The following is a 19,487-nucleotide window of genomic DNA, read 5'->3' on the forward strand; positions in this document are numbered from 1 at the left end:
CATCAGCCTGGCACCCTGGGGGACAGCAGACTTCTGTTGTCTGCAGAGGCTGAACTGCACACAGTCCTCCACGAGGARTCAATATTCCCAATGCTTCCATTCCCAGGCAAAACCTGTGGGATTAGTGGAATCCACATAGCAGTGGCTAAGAGACACAGGGGTTCCCTTTCCCCTAATTARGTCTCAAAAATTTCAAGCCTCTTTYCYCAATTTCTTCTGCTCTGTCCTGTGCATTTGTTTAGGGTTTCAAGCCAAGCTCTGGGACAGTGCAGGAACTGAATTTTCGCAGCAGCAAGAACGTCTGGGGCTATTTCAGTGTAGCAGCTGCTGGAGGGCTGCACGAATTTGCTGACTCCCAATTTGGACATTGCTTCTCTTGGGGAGAAAATCGGGAAGAGGCCATATCGTGAGTATTGCAATATGGGCTCRAAAGCAACTGTCCTTGGAAGATTCAAATTTCACACTATTTTAATAGGTTTATGAGCAAGAAAAATGGCCTTTATCTATCTCAAAGGACAATGGCTACCTTTGTACTGAGCAGCTTATTTGCGTTGTAGAGGTTGTCTAGCTGAAGGCAGTTTTCAGAAACTGTGGTGATGAGGCCCCAGTTAATAAACATGTTCCTTGAAGATAGGCATATGCTTAGCGCCATTGACATGCGATATTCGAAAATTAACTAAAGCAGCACATAATTAATCTGCTCTTAGGTGTTTGTGTTTTATTACGTTAAGGCTTTACATTACATTGAAGTGCATTTTTCTCAGCAAAACAGAAAAATTCCTACAAATCAAACAGCTGGAGAGTCTTGCTTGTCACGCAAGCTGCCCTCTCTCCTTCCTGATTTGTAGAGGTATTTTTATCCAGGTACAAGGACATGCAAGGCAAATATGTTTGTCACCCCATTTGAGTGTGGCTTCTTACTATAGCCTTTGGCTGCTGTRTAACAGGCTATTGCTACATTAATGTGCTAAATTGAGAATGAGATACTCAGGTAAGGCACAGAAGGAGCTGGTTAACACCTGCTGAAAACAGGAGGCCTTTCTAGTATCTAAAGTGTCTGAAGACAGTTTTAAAGGCAAGAGTATATTGGGTGCAGGAGAGCCCTTGACCACCCTGATAAAAATCAGATGCTGCCTGATCTGTGATCAATGGAGTCTTTTTTTTCTTTAAAAGAAATATGGTGGTAGCTCTGAAAGAGCTGTCTATCCGTGGGGATTTCAGGACCACAGTTGAATATCTGATTAAGGTGCTGGAAACAGAGAGCTTTCAGAACAATGAGATAGATACCAGCTGGCTGGACCATCTGATTGCAGAGAAAGTGCAGGTGGGAGAAACTGGCCTCTTGACTTCTCCCTTTTGCTCATCCCTTGGATTGCTTCACCCATTATGTTAGGAAACCTCATTATTTGTTATTTTTTCCCTTCCTTAGGCTGAGAAGCCAGACACAATGTTGGGTGTTGTTTGCGGCGCCCTGAATGTTGCGGATGCTGCATTTAGGACATGTATGACCGATTTTCTGCATTCACTGGAAAGGTAGGGCACTTGCAGAGCAGTGGAGATGCTTGTGTTGAGGGGTTATGAAACCTAAGGYGGGGGGGTCTTGCCTTTGCAAAGTGCAGTGGGACCATTGGGAGCATGTGCCCTGAAGGGTTGCTCTCAGTGACTGGAGTTTGGCAGGATRTGGCCTGTGAGGGTAGAGACCTGACTCTTGCTCTTAAAACCTTGCTTCACCTCTCTGGGCCTTCTCCCTTTCCCTCTCTCCTCCTTGTCTGGCCAGGCTGTRAACACTTCACAAATTAAGAGGCAGCGCTCACCCTGAACTTGAGCTGCACATCAGGTCCAGAGCCACGCTGCACCTCTAGACAATTCAATAGAAAGGGGGAGAAAACGGTATTTGCTATAGATCGCAAGGCTTTAGYATCTCACAAGGCTTTAGTATCTCAGACATTACTTTATCTGTTAGAGAGGAAAAACAGCTTCATGCAGTTGTGAAAATAGAGCTTTCAAAGGGAAGTGGCTTGCCTGAGTGCAGCTTGCTTTTGTTTTTGTACTCAAGAACATCGAGGTCATTCCTCCAGCCTTGAAGGACACTGGGGACACATTTCACTATCTGAGTGTGTTTTGTCAGTGTCTGGACTGACTCCAGATGTTTTTTTAAGAAGCAGTCATGTGGTCACTTGAAGTGGAAATCTGCTCCCTTCTGCAGTCACCGTTGCAGCCTTCCCTGCTTGGGCCCAGGCAGCTCTAAACCAGCTCTTGGCTCTGAGCGTGCTGAATGTCATGAGCACATTCAAGCAGTGCCTCGCTGTGACATCTGACACACTTGGCTCCCTGTGCTTGCTTTAGCACTCACAAACAAAAAACACTTCCAAATTCTTCTGGTGTCTGACCTTATCCTTGTGTTTCAGAGGTCAGGTGCTGCCAGCAGCTTCTCTGTTGAACATTGTCGACGTGGAGCTCATCTACGAAGGTGTGAAGTATGTTCTCCAGGTAAAGATTGTATTGTGCTCTTTCTATACTTTGCTGCAATGTTGGCCCAGGCAACACATACTTTTCACAGGGGCAGATGCTACAGTGTGGAAAAATGCAATAAATAAGAGGTTACCCTTTAAAAATATGTAATGTAAATGTTAGATGGTTATCTAATCAGGAGCCTTATGCTCCTGACAGGCATTTTCATATATYCTGTTGCCCTTGTTCCTGAGTTTGATAAGATCCACTTTTCTTGCTTGTAAAGCCAGTCAGTTGAACTTTACTTAAATAACTCACTCCTCACAAAGAAAGCAGCTGTTTAATAAAGAGCTTGGTAGATGCAGAACAAGACCACTGTCTCTAGCCCTTGAAGACTAGCACGGCAGTCAGCAAAGCGCAGGCCCCGTCCCAATGCTGAACGTGGCAGAGCACAGCTTCTGTGTGGGCCATAGCAGACGCGTGTGCCATAGGCTTAGCAGACACTAAGCAGCAGCCCGCTGTTCCCACTGCCCTCAGTGAAGGTCACTGTACAGGTTTTAGATGTTTGCGTTGAAGGATCTCTTCGGATGTTGCTCACAGGTTGCCCGCCAGTCCCTGACTACGTACGTCATTATAATGAATAGCACGCACATAGAGATAGATGTGCACCGGCTGAATGACGGGGGGCTGCTGCTCTCCTACGATGGGAACAGTTACACTACCTACATGAAGGAAGAGATTGACAGGTACATCGATTTCACTGAGCCCTCAGCTGCTGGGTGAGCAGGCAGTCAGCTGGTCTAGCAGGGAGAAATTCCTCTCTCCTTAAGGTATCGAATCACCATTGGGAACAAAACGTGCAATTTTGAGAAGGAGAAAGATCCAACTGTGCTGCGATCGCCCTCTGCGGGGAAGCTGCTACAGTACATGGTGGAAGATGGAGGCCACATTGCAGAAGGGAATGTTTTCGCAGAGATAGAGGTAAATGCAGAAGACCTTGGAGAAGTTCCTGGAGCCTGGGACTTCCTGCTCTGATGGGCCTTAAGCCAGCGTGGGTCTGTTGCATGATTAAAAATCACATCTGCCAATATTTAATGTCCACAATGAAGTTGCAACGTCCAAGGTGCTTTGTAATGTGTGTGGTGCTTGCTCGCTGCATTCTGTGAATATCTTACTGATCCTTGTGCAGGTGATGAAAATTGTTGTGACCCTACCGGTGGAGGAGTCTGGCTGTGTGCGTTATGTAAAGCGGCCAGGAGCATTGCTGGAGGCAGGTTGTGTCATCGCCAGGCTTGTGTTAGATGATCCCACCAAAGTGAAACCTGTGAGTATTTYTGCTGGGACCGAACCATGTTGTGTTACTGCTTTCTCCTCTCTCTACTCCSTGCTTGCAAGGCATTTTGCTCACTTTGACATCTGAAGGCAACACTGCCACGTGGGGACCTGACTGGGCTCAGGAGACACTTGCTCAAGAGCMAACAGTAGAGCAGCTGCATTAGGCTAGAGCATGCTGCAGGGGGCACAAGTGGCTGTGCGACTTCCTTAAGCCGGCTGCTTTAAAGCCTGCACAGCTTTTCTGCATGTCATAGCGCTGTGCTGTGCAAGCATCCTGCGAACGCTTAGCTGTATATAGAGCTTGCCGTGAGGCAAGTTTTTAGTGTAGTGTTCTGTCYGCATCTGTAGCTCTTCTGCATCTTTTTCATGATGGACACAATGGCAGAAATGCTGCCATTAGATGCAGCTTTTTGGCTGCTCATTTAACTTCATCAAAGATCTGGGTCAGTTTACTTCTCTGATGTTCATGAGTGCCTGTTCTTTCCTTGTGTCTTGGGCAGGCTCAGCCATTCACRGGAGGCCTCCCAACCCAGCAGACTTTGCCCATCATGGGGGAGAAGCTGCATCAGGTTCTGCGCAATGTGCTGGACAATCTCATCAATGTCATGAATGGCTACTGCTTGCCAGAGCCCTATTTCAGTGCCAAGGTAAGTACCTCAGAGTGCTGCATTCTCCTCCAGGTCCAAAGGCCATTTTTAATGGGGTTACTGGTGCAGTCAACCATGAGTGGTGTAGTGGTCTTGCTGGGATGGTGAGACCTTCACCTTGGCTTTCTGGGAAGTGCTAGTGGGTGCAGGCAGTGCAGTCCTTTGTGTCCTGTAGGTGAAGGAGTGGGTGGTCAAGCTGATGAACACCCTGCGGGATCCCTCCTTGCCCCTCTTGGAGCTTCAGGAAATCATGACAAGCATTTCTGGAAGAATCCCTCTTTCTGTGGAGAAGTCGATAAGGAAGGTGATGGCGCAGTACGCCAGTAACATCACCTCTGTGCTGTGCCGATTTCCCAGCCAGCAGGTGGGTGGTATAAAGGGAAGTCTCAGCTCTCAGTTCCCCACCAACATAGTCACTGCTTCCCCGAATTGATCTGACCAGAGCTTCTCTTTGAGCTCTGTCTGCTGCTGAAGGCTGCACGTTGGCTGTTCCTGAACGTGTGTCCGATTGTGCCCTTGCTCTGGCAGATTGCAAACGTGCTGGACAGCCATGCAGCCACGCTGCAGAGGAAGGCAGAGCGGGAGGTCTTCTTCATGAACACGCAGAGCGTTGTGCAGCTGGTGCAGAGGTGAGCAGTCTCAGGGCTGTGTCCTGCCCTGCCTTAGGGATGTGCCCGTGGTGCAATCTGTGAAGCCAGTGTTAATCGCAGTCTTCTCTGCTGTTACAAAGCTGCCTGCTCTGTGCAGGGAGGACTGGCTCCTCCTTGCAGCATGGTCAGACCTTCCTACTTCCACCAGGTATCGCAGCGGCATCCGGGGCTACATGAAGTCAGTTGTGCTGGACCTGCTGCGACGGTACTTGCAAGTGGAGATGCAGTTCCAGCAAGGTCAGGGAAGGAGGGGCTTCTTTGCTCCTGCTGGTGCTGGGTGGTGGCAGGGCTAATGGCACAGTGCCTGCTCTCTTCCTCAGCTCATTATGACAAGTGTGTCATCAGTCTGAGGGAACAGTACAAGCCTGACATGACCCAGGTGCTGGAGTGCATCTTCTCACATGCCCAGGTGGCAAAGAAGAACCTGCTGGTGACTATGTTAATTGTGAGTAGATGGAACAGGAGCACCCTGTGCCCAGCGATGCCAAGAAGTAAAGACTTGCAGGAGGTGTCCTTGCAGGCAGTGTCCTCAAAGGCTCCTGTTTTGCCCAGGCTCCTGCTCTTTTGTAGCTGAGGCCCCTTGAGGTGTTACAGAAGCAAAAGGAGTGTATGAGTAGCTTTCTGGGCAAGCAGAGTGGATGGGACGTTGCACCCTCACTTGAGGAATGGCCCAGAGTGACAGCAGCCTATGGCRCAGCAGTCACGTTGTATGGTGCTTGCTGCACACTGAAGCTTTCAGAGGCCATGGCTATCTGTCCTTATTTCATCTGCTTCACRGACAAATAAGCCAAGGCAAGCTTTAAATCCCTTCTTGCCTAGTCACTAGACTTGGGATAGGACTTGGTTGCTCCTGGGGCTTGTCCTGACTGCAGCCTTCAGGCCTGCATCCTGTTGCATCCATGTGTTTTGGGCTCTAAAACAAGTGGATGCTTGATAAACTGTTTTGCTTTCCTTTTTAATATATTCCTAGGGTTTGTGTTTTGTTTTCAAGCTTCTGTTCTTGATGTGTTTGGCTGCTTCATTAATAGAATATTATTTTCCCCTCTTCTGCATTGCACTTCTGTACTTGGTTTTTCAGAACAGCATTTTGCCTGTTTTTGAGACCTGAGTTTCTTCCCCATTTCCTGCCCTGCCTTAGCGCAGGACCAGGGATGCAGRGGAAGGTGGTTTTTTTTCTGTGGTGAATGGGAGGGACCAGCTGCTGGGTGGTTTTGCTTCTGCCCTCTTAGGACCAGTTGTGTGGCCGAGACCCCACACTGACAGATGAGCTGACTGCCATCCTCAATGAGCTGACACAGCTCAGCAAGACAGAGAACTCCAAAGTGGCGCTGCGAGCCAGACAGGTCAGCGAGCAGCGCGCTGGACCGTCGGCCTCGGCGGGCTCCCTGCATGCTCCCAGCCACCATCTCCCCCTTGCAGGTGCTGATTGCCTCTCACCTGCCATCCTATGAGCTGAGGCACAACCAGGTGGAGTCCATATTCTTGTCTGCCATCGACATGTATGGACATGAGTACTGCCCTGAAAACCTGAAGGTTAGAAATCTTTTATTTTCAACAGAGGGAATTTTRCTTTCTAGACAAGCGTTTTGGTTGGCTTTGGTGAAGAAGTTCTGTCTGCAAGCCACTTAATTTTAAAACTAAGCCTGAAAGGCATTTGAAGTCTTGCAGTGTTGGTTAGTAATGTTAGTGTGGGTGCAGACTAGAAGAGATGATGTGCTGATTGTTGCCARTTAAGACTGTGTCCCCTCCTCTTCTGCTGCCCACTGTTTGGAGGGAGCAGGGATCACACAAGTTTTTCTCAGGGCAAGCTGATGCTGGGTGTCTAGAAGGACCTCAAAGGGCTGGTCATTCTSCAGTCCTCATGTCTGGACTGGAGTAATGCAAGTGGGACATCCTTTCCCCGTGGATGTAGTAGGGTGTGGGGTGGTCCATCTCATCCTTGCTCTGAATTTTATTTTTTCCCCTTAGAAATTGATCCTCTCAGAAACAACCATCTTCGACGTGCTTCCCATTTTCTTCTACCACACCAACCAGGTGGTGCGCATGGCAGCGCTGGAGGTAAGGGCCAGAGGGGACTCTTCTTGATAAGCCAGGTGGGACCCAGCAGGAGCATGCTTGCCACCAAGAGAGCTGTGACCTCGTCACAGCCGCTGTGTCCTGTCGTGGTTGATGCACACAAGGAGAGGGCACCTGCAATTTTAACCTTCCTCCTTCCCCATCTTTTCTTCAGGTGTACGTGAGACGTGGGTATATCGCTTATGAGCTGAACAGCCTGCAGCACCGCCAGCTCTCAGATGGYACCTGTGTGGTGGAGTTTCAGTTCATGCTGCCATCATCCCATCCAAATCGGTAGGAGAGGTCATCCCGCAGTCTCTAACCTGGTTCTGCCAGTCCCTAGCTTTGCTGATGGACATGATCCTTYTTGCAAAGTTAATTCATTTTTCTTTGTTTCCACTAAGCAAGAGGGCTTTCAGAGGAAACTAATAACCCTTCCTCAGACTGAGCTCAGACTTCCCTGAACTGGCTTTAATTAAAGGCTCTCTCTGCTGGCCTGTTGTGGGCAAGCAGTCTGACTGCTGTCCAAGTAAATGCCCATATAAACAGTGGTGTTGCCTGCCTGACCAGTTCCCGTGACTGCTCTTGCGTTGGCAGAGTAGTGGTGCCTCTCCGTGTCTGATGGCTGCCTTGTTCCCCCGCGCAGGATGTCTGTCCCCGTCAGCATCTCGAACCCGGACTTGGCCCGGCACAGCACTGAGCTGTTTATGGACAGTGGCTTTTCTCCCCTGAGTCAGAGGATGGGAGCTATGGTTGCCTTCGACAGATTTGAGGATTTTACAAGGTAGGCAGGCAGAGGAGCTGTGCCCAAGCCAGTCCTTTGCATGTACCTTTTTAGAGCTGCTGCAGTCATTGTAGGGTAGAATTTAGTGGAAGACCCAAAGCCACTGGCAGCTGGGCAACACTCAGTCAGTGGTCAGAGGCAGGTGATATTTTCAGCATGACAGTTACTTAGTGAGGACACAGTATGTAACCTGGTCGTGTGGAAATTCATGCAGTTCCTGCAGGCCTGGGAGGTGCTTGCCTGGCGTTCATGAAGTATCTGTGTCATAAAATACAAGCACTTCAGAACTGTATTTCATGATTTTTGGATCTGGCCACTTTTTGGTAGAGCACAGTGCTCAGTGAGGAAATCCAGGGTCACAGGCTGGCTCAACTGGGTGTCTTGTTAGTATTTGAACCCCTGCTATTGCGAGTTCTTGGAACTGTTGCCTTTGGCATGACATGGTATGGAAGTGCTGACTTGTCACCCTGTCCCTCATCCACTCGGTTTGGGTCCTGGCAGGAACTTCGATGAAGTGATCTCCTGCTTCGCAGACCCACCTGTAGAGAGCTCCCTGTTTAGTGAGGCAAGAGCCACCATCTATGATGAAGAGGACTCCAAGGTGTGTGTGATGCTGCTGCTGAGGCCCCTCGGGGAGGTGCAGGACAGCAGTGGTGCCTGAGCCAAAACACGAAGATTTATTGTGGGGTTTCATTGCCAGAATGTCCGAGAGGAGCCAATCCATATCCTCAACATTGTGCTCAGATGGGCAGACCACCTGGAGGATGAAGAGCTGGTGCCAGTCTTCAGAGCCTTTGCCCAATCTAAGGTCTGTTGCACAGCTGTAGACCTTGCATAYGTGTAGTGCTTTGAAGCCCTTTTGAAGGCTACGTTAGCACACCAGTGGTGGCCTACTGTTTTTTTTTGTTTGTTTGTTTGTTTCTTTTGCTTCCTTGGTGAAGGTATTTTAACCTTTTGAGGTTGGTGGAGGTCTTTCCTGTGTCATGACACTGTCTTCTGTTTCCATGTAGAAAAACGTCCTTGTTGACTATGGTCTGCGGAGAATCACGTTTTTAATTGCCCAGCAGGTCAGTAGAAACAGAACTGCTAAGTGGCAGAGATACTTTAGAAGCATGCTTTATCTCTGTATCTGTAAGGGTCAGCAAGTAGTTATTAGTATCTAATAGACAGAGTATTGTGTGACAGCTGCAACCAAACATTAGGAGGAAAAGCTAGGAATTAATAAGCCAGTGAATGATCTAGCTCCTGTATTAGCATGTATGCTGCTAGTATCCTTAGTAATATGATTCTTGCTTTGTTCGCTTCATAACTTTGCCTTTAAAAGGCATGCATTACTTCCAGTTTCCTCCCCTTTTGGGGAAGGAGGAAACCTGCAGGGTTTCCCTTCTTGCTGCTCTTGTGAATTTACTGAAAATCAGAAAAAGCCTCTGTCTGCCTCTAATGCCAGTATTCACATGCCACTGTATTGTCTTTCTGTTTTTGCTCTAGAGAGAATTCCCAAAGTTTTTTACATTCAGAGCGAGAGATGAGGTAAGAGCCGTTGACCAGAGATGTAACAAGATCCGAGACCATTCTGGAATTGGAGTCTGTCTCCATGTCACCTGGCAAGGAGCTTGCTCACTCTCCTCYGCTATGTAACAGTTTGCAGAGGATCGCATTTATCGGCACCTAGAGCCAGCCCTGGCCTTCCAGCTGGAGCTGAGCCGCATGCGTAACTTTGACCTGACYGCTATTCCCTGCGCCAACCACAAGATGCACCTCTACCTGGGGGCTGCKAAAGTGCAGGCAGGCACCGAGGCCACCGACTACCGGTTTTTCATCCGTGCCATTGTACGACACTCGGATCTAATCACCAAGGCAAGGTGACATGGGGTCCCAAACCCCTGGTTGTGCAGTGGAAATGGATATGTCACTGCTTTGCTGGGACCTGTGTGGGGGTGGGGGAGGCTGAGGCTGCGGTTTGCTCACCCTGAGTACTTTGATGGAAGCAACTCTACCTTGAGCACAGAGGTTTTTCTGCCCCATGCATGAGTACCCTCATGCCCTGTGTGCTGCAGGAGGCCTCCTTCGAGTACCTGCAGAATGAGGGTGAGCGACTCCTCCTGGAAGCAATGGACGAGCTGGAGGTGGCCTTCAGCAACACGACTGTCCGCACTGACTGTAACCACATCTTCCTCAATTTTGTGCCAACAGTTGTCATGGACCCTTTCAAGGTGAGTTTCTTGGTGGTCCCGCTTCCCTTTGTGATATGGGACTCACCTGCCCCTTTGTCCCATCTGGGCCCAGAGGCACCTTCAAGCCGCTTCACACAGGGCGTATGGCTAGAAGTGTCTTGGTGCAGCACTGATCTGAGGATCGAGATTTCATCCTTGGTACCACTGAGCAGACAGGCTGCTGGCCCTTCACCCCTTCACCATGCTGGGAGGCCCTGCCTTGGCAGGGGGATGGATTCAGCAGCCCTTGAGAGGCCCCTGCAGCTTATTTTCTGAGTCACACCTTTGCTGTCTGTAGGGGACAGAGAGGCTGTTTGCTGGGGAGGTGCTAAAATTTCCTGCTTAGGACTTGATTGGTGCTTTATGTAAAGGCTTAGACAAATGGGTAGCTTGCTGGTGGTGTGAGGGTAGGTAGCAGGCTCCTCTMCCCCAGTAGGACACAGCCTGAAAGAGGAGTTTAGTGTCCGTTCAGGCAAACATGGGGCATCATTTTTCCTAATTCCCAACAGAGGAGGAAGGGGCTTGCCCAGAGCAAATCTGAAGTGGCTCTTTGGGGTGGAGATACAACGGGCTTGCTCTGGGCTTGAGTTTGCTGTGTCCCGAGCCATGCAAAGGACACAGATGTTCCCTGACATGGATACTCAGCCATCTGCTCTCCTGCACCCAGATCGAGGAGTCAGTGCGCTCCATGGTGATGCGCTACGGGAGCCGGCTCTGGAAGCTCCGGGTCCTGCAGGCCGAGGTGAAGATCAACATCCGSCTGACACCGACCATGACAGCGATTCCCATCCGCCTCTTCCTGACCAATGAGTCTGGCTACTACCTGGACATCAGCATATACAAGGAAGTGAGGGACCTCGGCACTGGGAACGTGAGTGCCGTGTAGATGCTGGTAGCTAGCAGAAACCCAACYGTGAGCGCCCAGTCCCTGAAACGCTCCCACCTTGCAGCACCGCTTTAGCAGCTGGTGTTCCTCTATTCGAGCACAAGCAAGCATCTGCTATGGTGAAGCATTTGAGGACTTCTGCAGAAACTACCCCATACCTGATCAGTCTCCCAGAGCCTAGAGATACCAGCCTGCCCATACAGCGGCGTTTCCAGAGCCTGCCAGATTTTATCCCCTGTGCATTGCAGCCATTTGGACACCTCAGAGCAATGCTCTGCTCCAGAAGTCGTGCTGAGCCCCTGGGCTGTTGCTGGGGTGTAACCAGGCAGCTTTTGGTCTGGGAGACAGAGGGGTAGCATTTGGGTCTTACTAGTAYTCATAACATAGTGATTTTGCGTGCAGTCTGTCCCCTCAATAAGGAAATGTGGGATGGAAAATCATGCTGTTATTTGGACAGGTAGAGCCATGGACATGGGGAGCTTGGCCGGGCAGATCTAACCAGCGTTCTGGGCCACATGAGGCTCTTGCACCTTAACTGTGCAGAGAGCAATTTGCCTGCATGCTGCAGGAGAAGGGCCAACTGTCTCTGACTTTCTTCCCAGATCATGTTTCAGTCCTACGGAGATAAGCAAGGGCYGCAGCATGGGATGCTCATTAACACGCCATACGTCACTAAGGACCTGCTTCAGGCCAAGCGGTTCCAGGCGCAGACCYTGGGCACCACGTACGTGTATGACTTCCCGGAAATGATCAGGCAGGTGAGTCCAGACTGAGCTGAAAGAGATTACAAATTGTTTAACTTTTTTTTTCTGTTCCTCCCTCCCTAGATTTTCCTGTGTGGATTAAAAAAAAACTCTCTCCTGTTTTGATAAAGGAAAAAAAGAGGGGGGAACTAACAAGACCAAACCCCCATATTTTTGGTTGTATGAAGTACTTCTAAACAAATTCCTAACTCTTGCAATTTGACATAGTTGTGCTAATGGAGGGTGTGAGCTGGAGAGCTGTGCGCAATGAAGAGTGCAGCAGGTTGAGGTCTCTCCRTGGCTCCAGCTCCCTTTTCATTCATATGAAGTCCCGTGTTGCTAAAGGAGTAGGTGTCTGCAGTCAGCAATGGCTTTGGAGCTGCTGCAGCCCCAGTGTTTTCAACTTGTCCTGTGTGGTGTCTCTGCAGGCTCTCTTCAAGCTATGGGGCTCCACAGAACTGTACCCCAAGGATGTCCTGACTTACACTGAGCTGGTGCTGGACTCTCAGGGGCAGCTGGTGCAGATGAACAGGCTCCCTGGAGGGAATGAGGTAACGGCAAATGAACTGGGAACAGAAGGAGAGAGCAGAGCAGGGGAAAGCTGTGCTGTGGCTTCCTACTTCCAGCAGTGTTTAGCCTACATGGGATGCTCTTCAAGTTGAAATGGTGTGTTGGCTCAGCGCTGACTCTTCTTGTCTGGAGCAGCCTGCCATGTGACCTTGTACTGTTTCGGGGCAGGTCGGGATGGTTGCTTTCAAAATGAAGCTGAAGACCCCTGAGTATCCGAAAGGCCGGGACATCGTGCTCATCTGCAATGACATCACGCACAAGATCGGCTCCTTCGGGCCGGAGGAGGACTTGCTYTTTCTCAGAGCCTCGGAGCTGGCCCGCGCTGAAGGCATTCCCCGCATCTACATCGCTGCCAACAGCGGAGCCCGGATTGGCTTTGCGGATGAGATAAAGCACATGTTCCAGGTGGCCTGGGTGGACCCTGCAGACCCGTACAAGGTGTGCACCTCCCYTCCTGCAATCAGAAGATAACAAAGGACTTATTTGGGGAAGGCTCAGAGCTAAACTGGGAGGTGAAACTCCTACTGTGGGATCATCTGAGACCACATAGTACTGGAGGGTGAGCACATGTGCACACCCAGTGCTACCGGAGTGGTTACTCCGTTTTCTCCATTGGGATGGGAATAAAGGTGCCTCTGCTGGCACGGCTCCTCTGGCATTGCTTGTCTGCCCGTGTTCCCTACTGCAGCATCACTGCGCAGGGTGGGTTTGGGTTGGGGTGTGGGTTTGGAGGGGTGCTGTGTCCCTCACAAGCACGTCTGCAGGGGGTTCTGCAATTCATCCTCATCTTCACTTTCAGGGGTTCAAGTATCTGTACCTGACTCCCCAGGACTACACGAGGATTAGCTCCATGAACTCGGTGCACTGTGAGCATGTCGAAGAAGGGGGAGAGTCCAGGTGAGTTGTCGCTGTCTCACCTGGTTCACACCTAAGGCAGGCAGGCTGCGGCGCCTGACAGAGTGGCTCCTGTGGCTTGCTTTGTGCCTGCAACGAGATCCAGGCCTTTTGCATCCTGACTTGGCATCCTGCTGAACAAGTCATGGCAACTGAGTGCTTTCCCTTGTCCTATCTTTGGCACCGTGCCTCTGCCTGCCTTGCAGGTATGTCCTCATGGACATCATCGGGAAAGAGAACGGATTTGGGGTGGAAAACCTGAGAGCTGCTGGTACCATCGCTGGGGAGTCCTCTCGAGCTTACGAAGAAATAGTGACCATTAGCATGGTATAGCCTTTGAACCCTTCCCCTGTTCTATTCTTCCTAGAAAAGGATGCTGCTCTTGTACTTGCTTTTAGGATCACCCTGGGGGGGGGGGGACTAACAGGATGTGACAAGTGACCTGGCAAAACTGAGTCACCCCACTGTACCAACTCCTGCAGAGTCGGGAGGGAACACGTAGTTCTGGTGCTTAYTGATTATTCTGCAACCCTTTTTCCCTGATAATTCTGCATATCCTCGTCTGTGTGCCCCAGGTGACATGTCGTGCCATTGGGATTGGTGCTTACCTGGTGAGACTGGGCCAGCGCGTTATCCAGGTGGAGAATTCCCACATCATCCTCACCGGAGTTACAGCTCTCAACAAGGTAACGTGTGCTTCGGCCACGTTATCTTCCTTGAGTCTACGTGYTCCACTGCTAAAGGAGGCTGTTCCTTCCCACCGTGAGCCCTATCTCTTGGGAAAAGGTGGTAGTTAACTCAGCATTGCTTCATGGGATGTGTCTGGGGAAGCGTGTGGGAGAAGTACAACTGGGCTGGTTTTGGTGATGAGGAAGTTATAAAATTGCTGCCTAGCACCTGTGTGATACTGCTTTACAGGCCAGGTCAACCTCTATTCCTCTGTCCTGCCTCATTGCCGGACAGAGAGGCTGAGCAGCAGGGTCACAAAGCTGCTTGTGGGGACTTGTTCAGCTCCTGTCTGAGCGTCCTGGGCAGGACTCAGCTCCAGGCAGAATCTTACTAGTCTGAAACATGATTTGAAACCTTAGTTAAACTGATGCAAAAGGCACTTGCTCTTTAACTTTTTAACATGGGTATTTATGTATCAGGCAGATRTTAAACTACAGAGTTTAAATTCAGCTTCAAAACGGAAGGCATGTACTTGTGCAAAAGTTTGACTTAAATTGGACTAGGAAGAGTTGCTTCTGCTTTAGCAGAGTGATGTATATTTCTGTTAATWATTTTGACTAGGTTTTAGGACGTGAAGTTTACACATCCAATAACCAGCTGGGAGGCGTGCAGATCATGCACAATAACGGTGTTTCCCACATCACAGTGCCAGATGATTTTGAGGGTGTCTATACCATTCTACAGTGGCTTTCGTACATGCCAAAGGTAGGTGGGTGCTTCAAGATGGCAACGTGGGAGTGTAAATCTTCACTGTTACTGGAGTAGCTGGCTGATGACCTGCACTTCGGGACTTTCTCCTTACAGGATAACCGTAGCCCGGTGCCTGTCGCTACCATAAGTGACCCCATTGAAAGAGAAATAGATTTTGTCCCTTCCAAAGTCCCCTATGATCCCAGATGGATGCTGGCAGGGAGACCACATCCAAGTAAGTGAGGGCAACCCGAGACCACTGCAGCAACTCTCCTGTATGCTTTTTGTGGCTGTAAAATCCTCTGGGCCTTTGCAGGTGGTGGTTATTGCTGTGTGGCTGGGCAGAGAGCATCCTGCACTCACCTCTTTGGCTTTTCTCTTACTCTGCCTCTGCAGCTCTCAAGGGAACCTGGCAGAGTGGCTTCTTTGACCAAGGCAGCTTCATGGAGATCATGAGGCCCTGGGCTCAGACGGTCGTGGTTGGCAGAGCAAGGTATCGGGGCAAACCTGAGGCTCTCAGAGGGTTGCTTGCCRCCTGGGCCCGTGAGCTCCCGCTGAGCTCTGTAGCTTGGAGATGCTCACATGCAGCAGCTGGCCCTTTCCAGCTGCCTTCTCCGGGGGAAGGGGCATCGGCACTGCCGAGAGCCCTTGAGGCCATGCCCTAGCACCACTTTCAGGATGGGGAGGAGGGGGATCCCTCTGGCTGGGCACAGCGTGGGGGGAGAACTGGCCTCTGCTGAGGCTGCCCTGCCTTGTTGCAGGTTGGGAGGCCTCCCTGTAGGCGTCATTGCTGTTGAGACCCGCGCTGTGGAGGTGACGATACCAGCCGACCCTGCTAACCCGGACTCGGAGGCAAAGGTGTGTTGGGAGACCTTAGGATGACCAAGCTGCAGAGGCAGAGTGTCCGGGAGGGGGGATGGAGGAGAAAGGAGGAGGAAAGCCTGCTTGGCCTTATCCTTCTACATGCCTTGATTCTCTTTCAGAACTGGTGAAATCAGTGGTGCTTGGTCAACTTAATTTTCTTCCATTTTTTTTTCGCACTGTGGGTTACTGACCTGATTGCTCCTGCTTGCCTCTTTTTCAGATAATCCAGCAGGCTGGGCAGGTGTGGTTTCCTGACTCAGCTTTTAAAACTGCCCAAGCTATTCGGGACTTCAACCGGGAGCATCTCCCTCTGATGATCTTCGCCAACTGGCGAGGRTTCTCCAGTGGCATGAAAGGTACCAGGCGTGGGGCTGGCCCCCGAGGAGCAGTGACCACGATGCCCTGGCCATGCCCCGGGGCTCCTGGGGACGTGCRAGTCAGCTTGTCCAGGCTTCTCTTGCTCGCGCCTGCCAGGGACGTGGGGTTGGGCCGGGGAGGAGGTGACRCAGCATTGCTGGGATGCAGGTCCCAGGGTTTGGTGACTTCCTGTTGGGCTGGTTTTGTGGGGCTTATTTCAATTCTCTGATGGAGAAAAGAGCTTTGGGCAGCTAGATCAAAAAGGCTGACGCGCTTTAGAGCAATACTGGTGAGCCCTGGTGCTCTCAGGGAAGGAGAGGGGCAACTGTGGGATGTGAAAGAGGTTAGGGCTTTTACAGAGAACAGGGGAGCATGGCCTGGGTGTTAGAGCAGCACAGCTCGCTGCACCACGCTTGCCCTGGTGCCAGCAGTAGCCGTGGGAGCGCCCGGTCGCTGAGTCCCCTTGGCTTTCAGACATGTATGACCAGATGCTGAAATTTGGCGCATCCATCGTCGACAGCATAAGGGATTTTAAACAGCCCGTCCTGGTCTACATCCCGCCGCACGCAGAGCTGCGGGGAGGCTCCTGGGTGGTCATCGACTCCACTATTAACCCGCTGTACGTGGAGCTCTACGCGGACAAGGAGAGCAGGTCAGCCTCCCGGTGCCTCTGCGCGCGTCTGAAATACCTGTGTGTCCTCCGCAGTTTACGCATAGAGAAATTAAAGCCAGTGCGTGGTCTCTGCAGAGTCATAGTCCCACATGCAGAGACCTCGGATCACTGGAGATTTCTATTTTTTTTTTTTCTTTCCCAACCCTTCAGTTAATAAGAGCCATCAACTTAAAGTTCTTGGATTCCTAGAGAGCAACTTCCTAGGTATTTCACTGGAGATACTGTCCTAGGACTGGTGAAGGCTGYGGGGGAGTAAATACTTTGTTCTTTTGGTGGTGGTCAGAGGCTTTTTCTTTAAACTGAACTAATGCACACTAGAACAGATTGTAAGAAGTAGGAATATAGACAAGAATCCWCAGTCTGGAAAGAAAACCCCTTTAGATTTTTCTCTGTTCTTAATTCTTAAAAGTGAGAGTTGTCTACTGTAATACTTAGTTGTTCTTCATTGCTGACAGTTAAGTCTTATCCCAGGATTTATTTTCCTCATGCRGAGGCCAGTCCTTGCTTTAAAGAACTTTTTTTCCAGAGGTGGCATTTTGGAGCCTGAAGGAACAGTAGAGATCAAATTCAGGAAGAAAGATTTGGTGAAGACCATGAGAAGGATCGACGCAGTTTATGCAAGGCTTGTTGAGCAGCTGGGTAAGAGAGGAGTGTTTTAGCTTGTGTTGCTAAGTAGTGGTACATTCAAACATGAGGCTCAAACATTATGGTGCCACTGCAGGTGCTYGGGAACTCCTTTTTTAGTGTGTGTTTGTTTGTGAAAATTTTTCACAATTTTTCTGATAATGGAACCCTCTAAGTGGACGTAGTGGTGCTTTCCTGGGCTCTGCAGAGGGTGCTGGAATCTGTTCTGGAACCACAGCAGCTGCTCCTGTGCTTTGAGATAAAGAACAACTGACAGCCCTGCTGCATTGGTGCTAAATGGGACAACAAATAATCATTTTGGAGCTGGACAGAGGCTGCCTTTAATACACTGGGTCTCCTTTTGCCCTATGTGATCGACTTCTGTCTGCAGCCAATGATGGAGTGTGAACAGCTAAGCTATAGGTTGATTTGCTTATGTTCCTCACGCGTTCCCTTCCACCCCACTAAAAAACAGTCCCTGCAAAATCCAAAGCCCTCTTAGCAAGGTGACTGTGACACCATCTCCTTCCTCTCTTGCACTGGACATGGCACAACCCCTTAATGGCCTGGCATTTTCTCTGGCTGGTCTCTGGGCAAGGGTGTAAATGTGCCAAAGCCCAAGGGGTGTCACTTGGGAAGTCCCATYCCCTCAGGAGGGCAGTAGGGATAGAAGTGGGGAATCCCAGATCTGCGTTAGCTTGGGAAGCTGCGTGGGTGCAGGAGGTGCCTCCTACCGAGCAGCTTGGGCAGTGTGTGCAGAGCGGCTACAGTTGAGCTCATCTTATGTCGTGTTCAGTAGTAGAATACAGGTGCTTTTAAATAAGTTTTCTATTGAAACAGCAGCAGAAAATGCCGTCAGGCTGGCTGCTGCGCGGCGCCTCGGTGGCGGCGAGTGAGGCCGGCGGGCWGTTCAGCAGTGTGTCCCCGGGCGCAGGTACGCCCAAGCTGTCGGATGCGGAGCGCACGGAGCTGGAGAAGCAGCTCAAGGCCCGGGAGGAGCTGCTGCTGCCCATGTACTACCAGGTGGCCGTGCACTTCGCTGACCTGCACGACACCCCAGGCCGCATGCAGGAGAAAGGCGTCATTACGGTGAGCAAGGGCGCTTGGCTCGCTCATTCAGCGTTGGTGGGGTTGGCAGCGCGTCGGTCCTGTGGCAGATCTCGGCTCAGGGTAATCTTTTGCAGCTGCGGCATGAAGTTGGAAGGGCAATTCCCCTCCTGCAGAGGCCAGGCCTGCAGCTTGATGTGCTGTTTCTGCTGCAGGTGTTGCTCTCTGCTCCAGCCCATGCTGGCTGGCAGACCTGCCCTGCACCCTCTCTGCACCAGGGGCAAGACCTGTGAGCAAGTGATAGCTGCACATCAGCTGTTCTTCCTTCCTGGAGCATTTTCTACAAAGCATGACCCCAAGCCCTGTCCCCTCATTTCTGCAGGACATCCTGGAGTGGAAGAACGCCCGCTCGTTCCTCTACTGGCGGCTGCGACGGCTGCTCCTGGAGGAGGTGGTGAAGGCAGAGATCCTCAAGGCAAACAGCGAGCTGAGCCACATCCACATCCAGTCGATGCTGCGGCGCTGGTTCATGGAGACAGAAGGAGCTGCAAAGGTACCGCGAGCCTCGGCTTCCTGAGATGTCCATGCCCCTGATGCCTGGGCACCTGCCACGGTGGTCCCGGTCCCGCTGAGGGCAGCTGCCTCGCTCTGCGTTCGCATGGGTGTTCCACCTGTGCTTCCTCTTGGGTTTAAACACGCAATAGGAATTGCTGTTCTGCAGCTAGTGTCAGGGTGAGCATGTAAGCAGTCCTGAAACTGGGACTGTCTCTTCAAATCAGATGGTATCAGTTGGATGCAGGTGTTCAACTGTAGCAAGATGGCCCCAAAAGTCACTTAAGATGGCCTGCATCTTAATTTCTGCCATCAGAAAGAACTTCCCAGTGCAGGAATGAGAGACTTCTGGCATTTGCATTTGAGCGGTGCTGTCTGCCCTGAGGTGTACATACAGTGACTTACAAAGCTCCCCAGGCAAAGTGTATACTTCATGAGCTGGAAAATGAGTGGCTGAAGGGCAGGCACAAGTAAATATGTTTTATCTTAATATTTTGCATTTTAAACAGTCCATAAAGCTTTCATGAGTTTTGATTTCCAAACTGAACCTTTTCCTCACTGACCTTTATGCTGGACTAGGGAAGAGCAAAGAGCCGAGGGGGGAGCAGTGCGGTGCCGTTGGCTCTGCTTTCCGTAGCTGTCCTTGTCAGGAGCTCAGTGCCTGGGAGGAAGATGAAACAAAGGTGACCCTGAGAGAGGACTTTAAGGGAAGGAATTAGGGAA

The 19,487-nt window shown here is 50.7% G+C and overlaps 1 protein-coding gene across 4 annotated transcripts in view; it reads left to right on the top strand.

Moving 5' to 3' along the window:
• The window catches only part of ACACB (acetyl-CoA carboxylase beta), a 35,624-nt gene that overhangs the window by 13,988 nt on the left and 2,149 nt on the right, over positions 1-19,487 (top strand). For 2 of the 4 annotated variants that reach the window (XM_085313499.1, XM_085313498.1), the window contains exons 13-51: positions 243-406; positions 1,174-1,324; positions 1,430-1,533; positions 2,409-2,490; positions 3,052-3,197; positions 3,282-3,432; positions 3,641-3,775; positions 4,287-4,433; positions 4,609-4,797; positions 4,962-5,062; positions 5,232-5,320; positions 5,404-5,528; positions 6,313-6,426; positions 6,503-6,616; positions 7,052-7,141; positions 7,314-7,432; positions 7,785-7,922; positions 8,424-8,523; positions 8,623-8,730; positions 8,933-8,989; positions 9,411-9,452; positions 9,564-9,779; positions 9,980-10,135; positions 10,803-11,006; positions 11,624-11,779; positions 12,193-12,315; positions 12,503-12,772; positions 13,134-13,231; positions 13,435-13,555; positions 13,804-13,914; positions 14,519-14,662; positions 14,762-14,882; positions 15,044-15,140; positions 15,409-15,505; positions 15,732-15,867; positions 16,343-16,520; positions 17,068-17,180; positions 18,100-18,254; positions 18,595-18,765. In XM_085313499.1, coding sequence (XP_085169625.1) covers positions 243-406; positions 1,174-1,324; positions 1,430-1,533; positions 2,409-2,490; positions 3,052-3,197; positions 3,282-3,432; positions 3,641-3,775; positions 4,287-4,433; positions 4,609-4,797; positions 4,962-5,062; positions 5,232-5,320; positions 5,404-5,528; positions 6,313-6,426; positions 6,503-6,616; positions 7,052-7,141; positions 7,314-7,432; positions 7,785-7,922; positions 8,424-8,523; positions 8,623-8,730; positions 8,933-8,989; positions 9,411-9,452; positions 9,564-9,779; positions 9,980-10,135; positions 10,803-11,006; positions 11,624-11,779; positions 12,193-12,315; positions 12,503-12,772; positions 13,134-13,231; positions 13,435-13,555; positions 13,804-13,914; positions 14,519-14,662; positions 14,762-14,882; positions 15,044-15,140; positions 15,409-15,505; positions 15,732-15,867; positions 16,343-16,520; positions 17,068-17,180; positions 18,100-18,254; positions 18,595-18,765 — 5,133 coding nt within the window. Of the gene's footprint in view, positions 1-242; positions 407-1,173; positions 1,325-1,429; positions 1,534-2,408; positions 2,491-3,051; positions 3,198-3,281; positions 3,433-3,640; positions 3,776-4,286; positions 4,434-4,608; positions 4,798-4,961; positions 5,063-5,231; positions 5,321-5,403; positions 5,529-6,312; positions 6,427-6,502; positions 6,617-7,051; positions 7,142-7,313; positions 7,433-7,784; positions 7,923-8,423; positions 8,524-8,622; positions 8,731-8,932; positions 8,990-9,410; positions 9,453-9,563; positions 9,780-9,979; positions 10,136-10,802; positions 11,007-11,623; positions 11,780-12,192; positions 12,316-12,502; positions 12,773-13,133; positions 13,232-13,434; positions 13,556-13,803; positions 13,915-14,518; positions 14,663-14,761; positions 14,883-15,043; positions 15,141-15,408; positions 15,506-15,731; positions 15,868-16,342; positions 16,521-17,067; positions 17,181-18,099; positions 18,255-18,594; positions 18,766-19,487 lie in introns of those variants that run through there. The other 2 variants (XM_085313500.1, XM_085313501.1) reach the window with 2 other exon arrangements.

Source organism: Rhea americana, unplaced genomic scaffold (assembly GCF_003343005.1).
Source record: "Rhea americana isolate MKP2758 unplaced genomic scaffold, rheAme1 scaffold_389, whole genome shotgun sequence".
NCBI classification, from domain to species: Eukaryota; Metazoa; Chordata; class Aves; order Rheiformes; family Rheidae; genus Rhea; species Rhea americana.